Source organism: Entelurus aequoreus, linkage group LG22 (assembly GCF_033978785.1).
Source record: "Entelurus aequoreus isolate RoL-2023_Sb linkage group LG22, RoL_Eaeq_v1.1, whole genome shotgun sequence".
Classification (NCBI taxonomy): Eukaryota; Metazoa; Chordata; class Actinopteri; order Syngnathiformes; family Syngnathidae; genus Entelurus; species Entelurus aequoreus.
In genome coordinates this window covers 21072793-21088692 of record NC_084752.1, presented here as the reverse complement: position 1 = coordinate 21088692, position 15900 = coordinate 21072793, and the positions used below count along the sequence as shown (strand labels likewise).

Sequence of the window (15900 nt, the reverse complement as noted above, 5' to 3'; positions counted from 1 at the left end):
CCCCTCGTAGTTGTCACACAGCCACTGCACCTGCAGCCATATAACGGTTATGTCCTGCCATAAACACTCCTAATATATGGAGTACTCACGGTGGCTGGTGGAGCACGTGAATTAGGACTGGAGTAACTCTGTCCTCCTGTCGCTGCCCCTCCTCCCAACACGTAAGCCCCCTGAATGACATAGCCGGCTCCTGCCGCTGAGGTGCCCCCGCTCGAGGCACCCGAGACCGCCGCGGATCCGCTGATGTCGGACTCCGAGCTGGACGTGGCCTCGTAGAAGTTGGAGGATGCGGGAGGGGTCTGCGAGTAAAGGGGCGAGCCGGAAAAGGAATAGCTGGCTGAACGACTGAAAGGGCGAGAGGCAAATAATGGCACATGTAAAATAATGTACAAATTGTGCAAAGTCTCTTTCAACTCACATAGCGGACGTGCTGAAAGCTGCGTCGGCGCCTCCTCCGTCCACATACTGCACCTGGCCAGAATACACCTGCTCCACCTTCACAAGAATTCATATTTACTCCTTACACGACAACAATAAACTTCAGCACCATTACAGAGACAAATCATTAAAAAATACAAGAGTGACAACTACACTAATACTTTCTTAATGGAGATTCACAGGATTTGGCTTCAGACATAATCGTTATGCTAAAAGACCATTGTTAAATGTTTTAGGATGAAATCTGTTCATATTTAGTTTAGTAAACATAAATAGGATCATGTACAATCCAATTTGTTCACAATTTAAAGCCGTGTGTGCTCTATAAGCGAGAGAAAGGATTTTGCTGCCAACAGCTGGGTGGAGATGTTTATTTGGGAGGCACATTTTGTAGAACCTGTTAGGCAGATCATTAACACAGTAGCTGTATGACTATAGACTAATGGGGATCATTAATAAACTAAACTAAACTAAACATACCTATACTGTACTGTCAAAGTTCAGAAAATGTACTTCTCATGCCATGAGCAGAAAACAGCAGTAGGCTAGATACGAAGACACCTGGTTCCTCATGTAACAAGCTTTATATTACACCTGGCGAAAACCCTCTTTCACGGCAAAGATGAGATCATTCTTTGGTGACATACGCACATTTACTACAGGCTGTGGTGTATTTGGCTAAACACAGTAGTGGTTGTTTGGGCTTTGCAAACATTTGATTTTAACAATGTAAAAAAAATTTAGGCCAGGACCCAAAATTCACTTTTTCGCTTCGTATTAATATTTGTGAGGACATGCAATTTAGTAATTTATCTAGGTGATCATTTTACCACCTATTGCTAGTATTCCAACACGTGACTTCCTCCCGGAAGTGAAAAGCAGTGGTGGTCAACGAAGCCGAGATGGCTGTTGCACAGCAAGCAGCGCACAAACTGAGTACAAAAGAGGCTTAAATATTCCTGCAAAGAGCAGGATTTGAGCAAAAAATTTAACTTTGCAATGGAATAGATCCCAATAAAGATTTTTCGAGATATTTCAAGGATTATACGTCGGCCGCATTCTCAGACATACCCAACTATTGTGCTTCAGACACCATTCTACACGACAAAACAGATGGAAACTTTGAAAAGCATGGAAGTCTACAATTTGTTTGTGTGTGGCTGTCAAGGAAATTGGTATCAAGACTCTCCTGCATCATTTTTGCTCGAGTAAGGTTGCATTTCATGATTTAACTTTGCGTCTACTGATGTTTGTTGCTGTAACACGCGCCGTTTACGAGTAGCGTGTTTTCCCTGTCTTTATCAAAATATAACTATAGATGCCAACATTGTGTATGTGCTGAAAGCTTAATTTATGATTGCTGCCTTCGGTAAAAGCTTAACTCTTAGGTTTTGCACACATTTACTTTCTTTTATTTAGTTGGTGCTTTTTGAAACATGTGCTTAAGAAATGCAAGTAATATCAGGATAATACTTAAATGGGAAATAATAAAAGTATATCAAACAAACTTTTAACAAAGTGATAACTGCAAACTTATGCATTCTTCGACTCTGCTCCCTTGGACTGGAGTGTGAGCGTTTTCGTAAAATCTTGCCCTCTTCTGCCCTTTTTGATGACCTCTCGAGGAACTTTGAAGAAACGTTTATCCGTTTCGCGATTTGAACGATTCGTACAGCCGAAAACAACACAAGCATAGGGCATTTTGTATTTGAGAAATGCAAAATGGCGCCTAGTACCCATTGAAAACGAGCTAGCTTGACCACCACGCAAATTCAATGGGCAGGACGTGAGCCGGATGTGACGTCAGTAAAATCCAAGCAATAGCTGTCAAAACGTGTTCCTGTGGCAATCCACAGCAGCAGTGGGTGGTCACAACACCAGAGACCGAAGAGGACGTCACGTCACGTAGACGGCTGCTACCGCAAGAAGCTCTCTTGTGTTGTATTAATAAATTGAGTAATCAAAGAGTCAAAGTATTTCGTATCCTTTGTGATATGCTGGAATGTTTAAATGTCAAAGGTTTACATTTATATGTAAAGAAGGGGGACATACGAAACATTTATTTTCTTTATTTCAGCATTTATTCGGTTCTCGAAAACACTGCAATGACAGGCTAACAATCGCTCCGCTGTTCACTCGAAACACAAGAAAGAAGCACCTCCTACTGACTTGTGATAGGTCAGACCATGCCGAGCTCAAGAACATGGTTACTTTAGATATGATTTGTTAATTAGGAAGTACGAAGGCCACACAACTCTTGTTACATGAGGGCCCTGTTCTGTTGATGATTCTACATTTAATAATATTTGTTTAAAGTAAGGTGAAATTATAATCTATCCTTGAACAAGTTTAGAGTTACAAGAGAATAATGACGATGAAGGACTAATCGCTAATAAGAACGTGTTATGTTTACCTCCTGGTTGATATGCACAGCCTGTAGGTTGTTGATGGGTGTGGACTGGATCCTCTTGCCAGCCTGTGACACCGCCTGCAACACTGACCTCTGCTGGTGCATAAGGAAACATCACCTTCAGGTTTACGTCACATCGGTGTTGCACAACCTTTAGTAAGTCAATACACATATTTTAATTCAAAGTGTCTCCACCCACCAGACATGTCTGAATGGAAGCAGGTTGATCCGCAGGTTAATTAATGCATGTACCTCCAGCCACCTAGTTAGTGCAAGAACATTTAATTGCTCTTGTCTGTCTGTCTGTCACTATTCTTCACTGGCATAAATACGTACATGAGCAACAATACATTTGTAAATAGGACCAATTAACTGAAATTACACAATAATCCCTATATGAGAAAGAAAGTGATAACATCACATTATTTCAAAATAAATAAATAATTAAATATATATAATAATTAAAAATGTATATTGTCAACAGATATAACAATGAGTAGGGAAACTTAATTTAGTGCAATGATAAGTTGGTATATTCTTGTAAGGATGTTCATATGTATCTATATTGTTGTTTTTCCAACGATTATTTAATGCGTTTATAGAGCTCAAGATTTATCAGGTTTAGTTTAGTGTTTTTTTACCTGTCAAGTACACATGTATATACATTCTAAACATATATGTTTTAAAATAAAAGGAACATGTTTTTCTTTGAGTGAAAAGGTATAGGCTGAAGCATCTGCTTATTCAGTAAATTAATATATTTTACACACAGTAAACATTTCATGTACACAAAGGTGTCTATCATTAAGTTTTAAAATGTATTCATAACAACATTTACAATCATATTATTTGATTTATGCATAATTGGAGAAGTTATGCAGTGTACAAGATAATTTAATTTCAATTTATGAGGTAATTATGCCTCATAAATATTCTCATATTCTCTGCATGATTATTTAGTTTTTTTATATGAGCTATTATGTCTGAAATTATCTTATTGAGATTATTTTTGTATTACAATGTGTTTCAAATTAAAAAATGCAATGAAACATTGATTGGGAAATACTGATGAGCCTGCTCGGAGATAGTACTGCTTACCTGGGGGGTGGTCTGCACTGGCTGGACCACCTGTGTAGACACACCTGGGGCAGGCGAGCTGGAGTCTGATCGACTGTCATTGGAGTGAACAGAACCCTCTGGCCACCAAACAAAGGGGAGGGAATGGAATCAGAAGGTCTCAAGTTAAAGACCAAGCATGCACAAAAATCAGTACTTACGGGCCACAGCATCAAAGTTGAAATAAAAGCCACTACAGAACATATTGTTTGCTGAGCTAAGGAGAAAGGGGCAGTGAACATACCATAACCTTCCTCCCTGCCTTATACAGTATCTTGTGTACGGAAGGGCCGCTTTGGACAGTTAATCTCCCCAGATGGAGAGAAATCCCTCCATTTTGTAAACATGCACATCAAATGCGAGAAGGGCACAAAACACATGAGGTGGGGTATTGGATACAGTTCAAAGAGAGGATGTGTGGAGCAGAGGCTCAAACGCACTTCCTTCTAGCCTTTTACGCTAATTATTCCCTTCTTTGACTAAACTTTGTACTACTGTGATTCTCCGACTTCAACCAGTCATATATCTAGTGGTGCCACACTTTACTCAAGTCAAATGCAAAAAGTTGCTAGTGGTCTATAATAGTTTAAAAACATGTACCACGTGTTACCACTAGATGTCGCACTCTAAGACCCCTGACTACACCCACTTATTGAAGAGGGCTGCTTTGTGACTCGTGGAACAAACCTTAACACCTTTCCTGTGAGGACAGTGATTGTATCACCCAATGGACTCTCTCTGCTACTACTCTTCTCAGTGAATGGCTGACAGATGTGATAGACCTTCTGCTGCTTTTAACCTGTCAATATATCTGAAATGAAAACACAGCTGTATACAGATCATGAGATATGAGTTGACTATTTATCGTTCAAGGCCCTGTTCTTGTCAACAACAGAAACAAACATACAGATATAAGTTGTGTTAAAATATATAGGTTTGTGTGTGTGCTCTCATCTAACTCCAATTCAAAAGATACATTTGAATCATCTACATGAATCATGAATAATCTACATCTACTTTGAATCATTTATGAGTCAGTTTGTTAAAACAAGACAAACATTTTAAGGTGCGTGTTTAGCATGCAAGTCTGAAATTATATAAATAGCCTAGTATCCTATCAAACATGTGTTTGGATTCATGGATATACTTAAATGACACTATCTGTTGTGAATGATTGCAGCAATTTGGCTAATGCATTAGCTGTAATGAGATAATCTGCTTGAATCAATGCTCCCTTTAAATAAGCGCAGATATTACAATGATTTATCAGGCCTTCTCATTAGTACACGGACAAGGCTGCCCATCCCCTACCCTCACTTGTGACTTGTGGGTGAGAGTACGCTGTTGTTACTTGATACTAGCAGGCAAAAATATCTACTAATAGACCTCCCTAAAATAAACACCCAGGCAAACACAAGACTAAGTCCACATTCTCTTTTGGTTAAGAGCTGATTTTCGAAATGCCAACTTCATTCTTTGACATTTAGGATTAGTTTTTGGGTTGACTGTGCACACTTTTAAGGAGCACTGGGATACATTCATTTTCAACCTCATAACAAGACACTACTCACCGGGTACACAGTAGTTGCCATGGAAACAGACTTTTTTGTAAGTAACTTTGAATTGATGATATTTAATGGCCCACGTCATTACACCACCTTTCTAGCAAGAGCAAAAAGCTGCATTGGATCCAGCAGATTGGGAACAAAGTAGCCTAGAAAACTATATTCATCAGATTGCATTGTCTTCCTCTCTCACTCTACACACGCTACTGTTCTTTTCCAATATTGTCAAGAATTCAGCCTTGGGAGGTCTACACTTTACTGAGAGTGCTGAGTCAAGAAAAAGAAGATATCAAATCTGACAACTCATACAGTACTAGGGGTGTGACAAAATATAGAGAAATACATTTTTGGCGATATTTAACCCAAATATACAATTATCGATGGAGTCTCGACGTGTATATTTTTTAAATTCGTCTTTCAATGTTGCTCCTTCGTGCGTCGAGTCACCGTCTGACATGTTCAGGTAGCGCTGCTCATGCGAGTGGCCGAAAATGTTTCCAAAGTCCCAGAAGCAGATAACACGGTGTTTATATGGTGGACTTAAGCTGTGACAAAATTGATGCATCAGCATTGTTTCAGTCAAAAGTGTGAATTTACTTTTTATAATCAGAATCAGAATCAGAATAGTTTTTATTGCCATTGTTTGAGAACGGGTTCACAAACTAGGAATTTTTCTTGGTGCAATCGTGCAACATAAAACACATATATTTGGCAATAAATATTACCAAATATGTGAAACATGTCCCATTCACATTGGGAATGGGACAAAGCTGTATAAGTGGGATGCGGTATATTTGTTTTGTTTCACCGAAAATCATTCGGACTGTAGCACATGGAAACTCATCTTCCAACATTCGGGTTAGAATTATCCTTACTGTGCTGTCTTTGATGTCAGTTATACAGTACTTTGGTGGTGGAGCGGGAACTAAATTTAATAGTCTCGGAATGAAGCGATTGTCTTGCTGTTGTCTCCCCCCCATTCAACATGTACGGAAGTAGCGTTATATGCTGTTGAGTTTGTTGCTTTAAAATGAGAGTACCGGTAGCAAAAACAACAATATGGTCAGGAGTGTGTTGATGCAACAATAAAAGAAGGGATCCACTTGTCGTCTTAACGAGCTGTTTTATTTACAAGTTTACAGCTAATCCAAGTGCTAACTGCTAGCCTCAGACACATACACAGAAAATTGTGTAACATAAAGACAAGATAACGTCGGCCAAGCAGAAATGCACAAAGCCAATGGTTCTGCACATGTCAAAGTAAAGTATTCTGATTTAAGGTGTGACGCATGAAAATGCATATCATAATCAGATAATTTTTTCAGGGTCCAAGTACACAGTAACATTATAATCCAAATGATGATCAGGTTAAATAAATGCTGTCCATGTATATGTGGCTAAAGAAACGGTAAGTAATAACAGTGTGTTAGAGATGTGTGAATGATACATCAGCATCGAGTTGTTGTGTAGCTAGCTTAGCCTTCTACTGTAAGACAACAGTGTCACCGTCCACCGCCAAAATAAAGAATGATTTTCCTAAAAACTACTTTGAATTGCATCAATGCCTAGTGTGTTTGGCAATGGACCAGTTAGTATTACAATCTGTTATTACATTTGCGATGTGGCTCATAGCGTAGTTTACTGTATAGCCGGCTCAAGCTTTTATTGTTTACAAGTGGTCAAAGTATTAAATGATAGAGAATGTAAAATCCTTTTACTGTCAATATACACATGTATATTTCCAGGATTTGGCACTGGAGAGAGAAGTTAAACCTTAGCCAGTTTATAGTACCAGATTTGCAGCCGAGCTTCCTTTTTCTGTCCGCCGCATCGTCTGCTCCTTGGTTCCTACAACAAACCACGGTGAGCCTCTGGTCTCGCTATATCACCTGGGATGTTGTGTTGTAGTGAATGGGATGTTGTGTTGTAGTGAAAGTCAAGTAAAAATTAAATGGCTGGTGGCAAACACTGGTGTCCATATTCCATAAAACAAGACTGCCGAGGCAGGGACGAAAGCCCAGTCAGCGTGAGGAGGCGTGGTGAGGAGGGCTTCGTTTGCATCTAACAACTTCGCCTCTCAAAACAACTGTTTTAGAGGCAGTCCAAAAGTTGCTTAAAAATAGGTCTTTACAGCTAAATCTATGCAAAATTTTGATTAAAGAACCATCAATACATTTTATGTAGACCAAAATTAATTGTTTTAAAAATAGAATAAAAATCATGATATGACCCCTTTAACAAGACTTTAAAAAACAAACAATTAAGGGTTTCCCCTTAATGTATTTGATTGTGGCAGTGCGCTACAGCAACATATTAGCTGCCACAACTTAAAAATGAGGTTGTTTTTTTTTACGTGTAAACAAAACAAAATAATATATTGCATTGTAGCGTCCACACAAAGTCTTATGTTCTTTTAAGCAGTTATTGCCAATTGAATGCTAACAACAGGCCCAATTCCAACAAGTATTTCCTCCATGCACACACGTCTCCGTGCTTCCCTCCCAAACACACAAAAACACTTCCTCATTCTCTGCCGACAGTGTGTTCACAGACCATTGGAAAAATTTACATCATCACACACTAACATACACATTAACACCAGCAGGTAGTTACAGTATGAATGGATATATATACTTATATAGTTTATTATTTTCGCCTTATTGACTAGTGATGTACCGAAACTTTGGCCGCTGAAGAAAGACATACTTTAATCACCAGAACAGTGCTGCCGAAACCGAATGTTGTGATGACGTTAGCAATACATACTGGGTTGTCTGGATCAGAGGCAGCATGTCCGCCAAGTGGACATATTTTAATGTATCGGAGATATACCCGTGAACAGCGATCTTCAAAATTTAAGATGACTCTGGCGGCTTTTAAGGAGAGAAAGGCTCCCAGCAGCGACAGAAGTAAAGAGTCTCTAAACACGAATACAGACTACAATAACACCAGAAATAGATAATAGATTTGTTGCTGGTCGTTTTTGATAAAGAAAGAGTGACTAAAAGGATTGGAGAAAAACAATTCACAACCAAGTACACTGTAAAATAAGCAGCAACAATTATATTTTTAAAAAGTGCAAAACGATAAAAAATAGAGCAAACGATATTAAGAAAAATACATTTTAATACTATGATTAATAATAGATTTGTTTTAAGTGTATGTATACCTTTTTTTGCCTTTTAAAAGAAAATATATGCATCATAGCAAATAAAGTTATGATGTCCTATTGACCACGCCCCCACCACCACAGGCATCTTGGCAATGTAGGGGAAACCCTGAAATGATGGTGTTTGGTAGTCCAACTGTTTGTTAGTAAGCTGGCTACTTCCTGGTTCATGGAGGATGACAAACAGCCACTATTGTTCTTGGAGTGAGTGAGCTATTTTTTTGATGCCACAGTGACTCAAACTGTGGCTAGAAGTCTTATGTACTTTGACATGGGTTACCTATGGGTAGCAATGTTTAATTGTACTGTCCCTGTCAAATAAATAAATAAATAAACTGTGGTAAAATGTTTAAAACGTACGTTTCTACAGGTCCTCACTAAAATGTAATGGATTCGCACAGCCACCTACATTATAATAAATGTGGAGTTGTGTAATGTTTGTTTTTATTTGGTGTAGCCCTGTCTTTGCTCTGTTGAATAAAGATATTCTCCCAAATGTTTTATTTATTTTTTTCCCCAGCCAATGCTCTACCTCTCTACAAAGTTTGGTGGACATTGGTTTTGTATTTTTGGTGTAATTGCGCTCCTTTTGTCCGTCTGGTTACTGTTTTACTGTGTCAAAAGGAAAGGTGTGTTAAAACAAACAAATAAGAGGTAATGATCGGTAAGGAGTAACATGGTTTAGTACATTATTAACACTATACACAACTATCATATTTTAAAAATAAATATATCCCTTTCCAAAACAATAACGTGCCAAACCAACTATGATCAGATGTGTTGCTTACGCTGCAAAGATATTCTTCATGAAACTTGCCTACCTGTCACATGCTCTAAATCGGTGGTCCCCAACCACCGGGCCATGGGCCGGTACCGGTCCGTGGATCGATTGGTACCGGGCCGCACAAGAAATAAAAAAATAAAAAATAAAGTTGTTTTTTTTAAAAAATTAAATCAACATAAAAAACAAAAGATACACTTACAATTAGTGCACCAACCCAAAAAACCTCCCTCCCCACAAAAGGGTTGTTTCTTTCTGTTATTAATATTTCTGGTTCCTACATTATATATCAATATAGATCAATACAGTCTGCAGGGATACAGTCCGTAAGCACACATGATTGTATTTTTTTATGACAAAAAAAAAAAAAAATACCATACCCCCCCCGGTCCGTGGGACAAATTTTCAAGCGTTGACCGGTCCGCAGTTACAAAAAGGTTGGGTACCACTGCTCTAAATGATTGCGTGAGCTAGCCCATGAGAATGTTTGTATTTGTTTGTGTCAGGTGCAAGTCACTCACCTGTAACTGTCACAATGATGTACTGGGGTGATGTGCTCTGACCATTACTCTTCTGGGCCACAGTGTGTTGGATCTCAGGACTAATGTACTGTTGTGTGGGAGCCGTCAAAACCGCTGCCTTCTGGCTCTGAGCCTGGGTGGGCGGGGCTTGGGAAGAAAGTGCATCCTGTCCAGTTTTGGAGGCCATGGCTGATTGGTTTGCTGTTGCAACGCTCCCAGAGGTTAGTGGTAGTCCGGCCAGGAAGTGTGCTGATGTCTTGGCGGATGAGGGTGTGGTGGCAGCCGGTGTTGCTATGGTTACTGTGTTGGTCTGCTGAGGCTGGAGGTCTTCCGAGTATCCAGAAGTCGCCATGGCAACCAATGCTTTGAGGCACTAATTCTGTAGATAAAAAGAGGGAGACTGTTCTCAATGGTGAATAGCTATAAACATGTCTTTGCAGCGTATTCATTTACTTGTATGTTATTGCCACATGGACCTCAGTGTGTGTGTGTGTGTGTGCGTGTGTCTCTGTGTCACATAGGAGGAAGTGGGTCTTTTCAACAGCTATGCAATTTTTTTGAGACTTTCCTGCTTGGGTCTAGCACACAAAAATAGAACCTCACGAAATGTTACCGGAAATACATTTTCCAGTCCTATCATTGAAGCATGGCAGGTGACATGTAAACTGTACACTGCTTGAATAGTTTTGCTAAAAGTTACTAAATCGATTTCAACTCACTGAATCGTATCATTTTAAAGTTAAAGTACCAATGATTGTCACACACTAAATGTGGTGAAATTAACCTCTGCATTTGACCCATCCCCTTGTTCACCCCCTGAGAGGTGAGGGGAGCAGTGAGCAGCAGCGGTGGCCGCGCCCGGGAATCATTTTGGTGATTTAACCCCCAATTCCAACCCTTGATGCTGAGTACCAAGCGGAGGTAATGGGTCCCATTTTTATAGTCTTTGGTATCACTATTAAAAATATGTATGTATATCGTCCTGAATCATATCAGCAACAACCAATTCTGAATCAAATCGTTGTTAAAACGAATAAATGGGTTAAAACCGTTAAATGATCGATAGATAGATAGATGGATAGAACTTTATTGATTCCTTCAGGAGAGTTCCCTCAGGAAAATAAAAATTACAGTAGCAGTGTACAGAATTGAGATCGAATTTAAAAAGTAAATAATGGGGGTATGAATGGAAATAAAATTGAAAATATTACAATAAGAATAAAAAGCAACAATTAAAATAAAACAGTAAAAATAAGAATAAAACAAGAGAAACTAGGCAGTAGTGACCATGTTATGAAAATGCATTGCACTGTTAAATTGCAGTTTTTTGTTGCAGTTTATTTCAGTATTGTTATTATTTTGCATCCCCTGTCATCCTAGTGCCCCCCTCTCTCCCACAGAGAGGAGTTGTACAGTCTGATGGTGTGTGGGACAAAGGAGTTTTCAAGTGGGGTGAAGCAGTCTAGCACTGAACAGGTGCTCTGGCTACTGTTAACGGTATGCAGAGGGTGACTGGCATCATCCATGATGCTCAGTAGTTTTTCCACAGTCCTCTTCTCTGCCACCGTCACCAGTGAGTCCAGTTTTATTCCGATCGTACCGCCTGATCAATGATGAAATGGTAAATGGGTTATACTTGTATAACTCTTCTCTACCTAACTACCTTCCGATCTAACAAAGGTCTAAACTCATTCTCCTTCTATGCCACATCAATATGGAATGCACTCCCAACAGGTGTAAAAGAAAGTGCATCTCTATCCTCCTTCAAAACCGCACTAAAACAACAACACCAGGCAACTTCAACCCTTGACTAACACCCTCCCCCTTCCACATCCCACCTCCCCGGATTGTAAATAACCAAATGTAAATAATCAAATGTATTTCTAATGTTAATTTATTTATCATTTAATGTATATACTTGTTCTTATGCTATCTGAACTCACTATGTTCTCTGCTCGCTGTACATATCCTACCAAGTCAGACCTACACTGTTTCAATGCCCATTTCTCTGATGATGCAATTGTTGATGACTGAAGTGCTGTTATCAACCAAACCCTCCTCATTCCACCCCCCGGATTGTAAATAATGTAAATAATTCAATGTATATACTCTGATGATTAACTTGTGTGATGACTGTATTATGATGACAGTATTAGGGATGTCCGATAATGGCTTTTTGCTGATATCTGATATTGTCCAACTCTTAATTACCGATACCGATATCAACCGATACCGATATATACAGTCGTGGAATTAACACATTATTATGCCTAATTTGGACAACCAGGTATGGTGAAGATAAGGTCCTTTTTTAAAAATTAATAAAATAAAATAAGATAAATAAATTAAAAACATTTTCTTGAACAAAAAAGAAAGTAAAACAATATAAAAACAGTTACATAGAAACTAGTAATTAATGAAAATTAGTCAAATTAACTGTTAAAGGTTAGTACTATTAGTGGACCAGCAGCACACACACTCATGTGTGCTTACGGACTGTATCCCTTGCAGACTGTATTGATATATATTGATATATAATGTAGGAACCCGAATATTAATAACAGAAAGAAACAACCCTTTTGTGTGAATGAGTGTGGATGAGGATGAGTGTAAATGGGGGAGGGAGGTTTTTTGGGTTGGTGCACTAATTGTAAGTGTACTTGTGTTTTTTATGTTGATTTAATAAAAAACAAAAACAAAACAAACGATATTGATAATAAAAAAACAATACCGATAATTTCCGATATTACATTTTAAAGCATTTATCTGTAGATAGTATATATTTATACCATGAATTGATTACGTGGACCCCGACTTAAACAAGTTGAAAAACTTATTCGGGTGTTACCATTTAGGTATGGTGAACTGACTAAGGTCCTGAACTGTGCAATTTACTAATAAAAGTTCCAATCAATCAATCAATCAAAATCTTCAAGGTACTCAAAGCACTTAGACACTATTTCCACATTCACACACCCATTCACACATGCAAGGCCCTAACCACGGCCCATCAGGAGCAAGGGTGAAGTGCCTTGCTCAAGGACACAACGGACGTGACAAGGTTGGTAGAAGGTGGGGATCGAACCAGGAACCTTTAGGTTGCTCTCCCAACTGCGCCACGCCGTCGAATAGTTACACCCATTATGGTTACGATTATCTTATCACCGTAGCGAGTGGGGCTTGATGCCCATATTAATTATTGGACTTTGGACCGTCCCACCGGAAGATAAGCCACTCCTGCGTGGCAGTGTAAGTTCCCACTCGGTATACGCGGCGCACGGATGACCACCAAGCTCGCCGAGTGTCCACAATGTCAAAACGAAAAACTTTTCTCAAGTTGCGTAAAGAAATATCCAACTGGCCACTTCCAAATATTGACATTATTAAGCACATACTCGCTTTAAGTGGTTGATTTTATGTGTTTGTGCGGAGTTCGCGATATGATAGCTTCGCTGCTAGCAGCCAATAATAGTAGCTAGCTTTCGGCTAGCGTCCCGTGCTAGCTTGTGTGTACACCTTCCGCCACGGCGCGCAACACGACGTGAAACGTGTAAACTTCCGTGGCGTTCGAAGTTACGTGTCGCGCAACGCGGGCTAACGTGACGCCCGCCGTGGAGAAAAGTACCGGAGTCCCAATCATTAGAACACACCCGCCATCTTGTGCTCCTATCAGAGATCTGTGACATCGCCATAACAACCGCCTGCGCACGCGAGAAGCGAGCAACCACTTTCATCAGTGACACGCTCGGCCGCTTTCACGCGGCACAAATAAATCCCGCGGGCAACTTTGGAGAGCATACATTCATTTCAAAATCAGAATTTAATCGTTCACCTTTGCTTTTTTCCCCCCGATATTGGCGTTTTAGTCCTAAGTTTCCCCCTTACATTAGGGTTGTTGTTGACTCCCGTTGCTTGGTTCTTGTCGCCAGGACTACCGTGACTATGGCGCCTCGCCTTCACCGGGGCAACTGTTGCTAGCCTCTTGCCGAAGCCCGGCCCCCTGCTGCATGCTGATTGGCCGATTACGGAGGTGGGCTGTGCGTCATGAAAAATACCCTTTGCTGAGTGGTCAATTCTTCCCGTCAATCACTCTCACCGGGGCCAAGCGTCTCATGACCACTTCCAGCTTTCAATACGGATTCACCAGTTGGTCTGGTCTCACAAATCCCTCGGAGATTGAGTATAACACATAATCTGCATCTGTACTTCTGTTTTATTGCTTTTTACGTCACTTTTTAATCATTTACAATCAAAACACCAGGGGTGACGTTGTAAACAATATGTTAAATTCTATTCTGTGCTTTTTTAAAATTTTCTCTCTTTCTTTTCTTTTTCTTTTAAATTGTAATTTTACTGCTTTTTTACATCATGACTACAGATGAAAACTAGCCTTCTGGCTAATTCTGGCTTTTTTTTAACCATGTGCGGTCATGTAGAACTTGCACCTGGCTCGCTGACAACAGCTATCCATACACTTGGGTAAAACGGATTCCATCCTGTTTGGGTCCTACATCAACCTTAAGAAAGTCAATGACTTCACTATAAAAGTGGGTGACATTGTTATCACCAGGAAAGATGAGGTCACCTACCTAGGTTCCATTCTAGAGGCTAATCTTTCCTGTGACAAAATGGCAACCAACGAACGAGATTTCTCTATAGAATCTCCTCTCCGGTCAACAAAAGCACCATGAGGATTCTAGCGGGAACTCTCGTTCAACACTTTTTCGATTACGCATGCACCTCCTGGTACCCTAGCACCTCCAAAACCCTCAAATCTAAACTCCAAACATCCCAGAACAATCTAGTCAGATTACTTCTAGACCTCCACCCCAGATTCCACCTCACTCCTACCCACTTCTCCAAAGTGGGCTGGCTCAGGGTGGAGGACAGAGTAAAACAACTTGCACTGAACCTTGTCTATAAAATCCGCTACACCTCCCTGATACCGAAGTACTACATGTCAAACTACTTCTTGACCGCCATAACCACAATTGATTGATTGATTGAGACTTATTAGTAGGTTGCACAGTGAAGTACATATTCCGTACAATTGACCACTAAATGGTAACACCCGAATACGTTTTTCAACTTGTTTAAGTCGGGGTCCACTTAAATTGATTCATGATACAGATATATACTATCAGATATATACTGTCATCATAATACAGTCATCACACAAGATAATCACATTGAATTATCTACATTATTTACAATCCGGGGTGTGGAGGGGGGGGGTTAGGTTTGGTTGTTATCATCAGTCATCAACAATTGAGATCAGAGAAATGGATATTGGAACAGTGTAGGTCTGACTTGGTAGGATATGTACAGCAAGTAGTGGACATAGAGAGAGAGAGAGAGAGAGAGAGAGAGAGAGAGAGAGAGAGAGAGAGAGAGAGAGAGAGAGAGATCAGAAGGCATAAGAAAAAGTATCTGCATTTGATTGTTTACATTTGATTATTAACAATAGTTAGTTTAGGGTTGTAGCTGCCTGGAGGTGTACTTTTATTGCAGTTTTGAAGGAGGATAGAGATGCCCTTTCTTTTACACCTGTTGGGAGCGCATTCCACATTGATGTGGCATAGAAAGAGAATGAGTTAAGACCTTTGTTAGATCGGAATCTGTGTTTAACGTGGTTAGTGGAGCTCCCCCTGGTGTTGTGGTTATGGCGGTCATTTACGTTAAGGAAGTAGTTTGACATGTACTTCGGTATCAGGGAGGTGTAGCGGATTTTATAGACTAGGCTCAGTGCAAGTTGTTTTACTCTGTCCTCCACCCTGAGCCAGCCTACTTTGGAGAAGTGGGTAGGAGTGAGGTGGGATCTGGGGTGGAGGTCTAGAAGTAATCTGACTCAGGGGCGTCACTAGCTTTTAAGGACAGGGGGGGCTTAGCCCCCAGGAGAT

At 40.0% G+C, this 15900-nt stretch overlaps 1 protein-coding gene across 2 annotated transcripts in view; it reads right to left on the bottom strand.

Annotated features, from left to right (window-relative positions):
• The window catches only part of LOC133639801 (MHC class II regulatory factor RFX1-like), a 22326-nt gene extending 8357 nt beyond the window's left edge, over positions 1-13969 (bottom strand). The window contains exons 1-7 of one of the 2 annotated variants that reach the window (XM_062033413.1): positions 13833-13969; positions 10001-10379; positions 3947-4044; positions 2852-2944; positions 419-495; positions 90-345; positions 1-30 (exon numbers count right to left, since the gene is read on the bottom strand). The exon at positions 1-30 is cut by the window's left edge and continues 152 nt beyond it. In XM_062033413.1, coding sequence (XP_061889397.1) covers positions 1-30; positions 90-345; positions 419-495; positions 2852-2944; positions 3947-4044; positions 10001-10352 — 906 coding nt within the window. In that variant the 5' untranslated portion in view covers positions 10353-10379; positions 13833-13969. The remainder of the gene's footprint in view (positions 31-89; positions 346-418; positions 496-2851; positions 2945-3946; positions 4045-10000; positions 10380-13832) is intronic. The other variant, XM_062033415.1, reaches the window with a different exon arrangement.
• Between the last annotated feature and the right edge of the window lie 1931 nt (positions 13970-15900).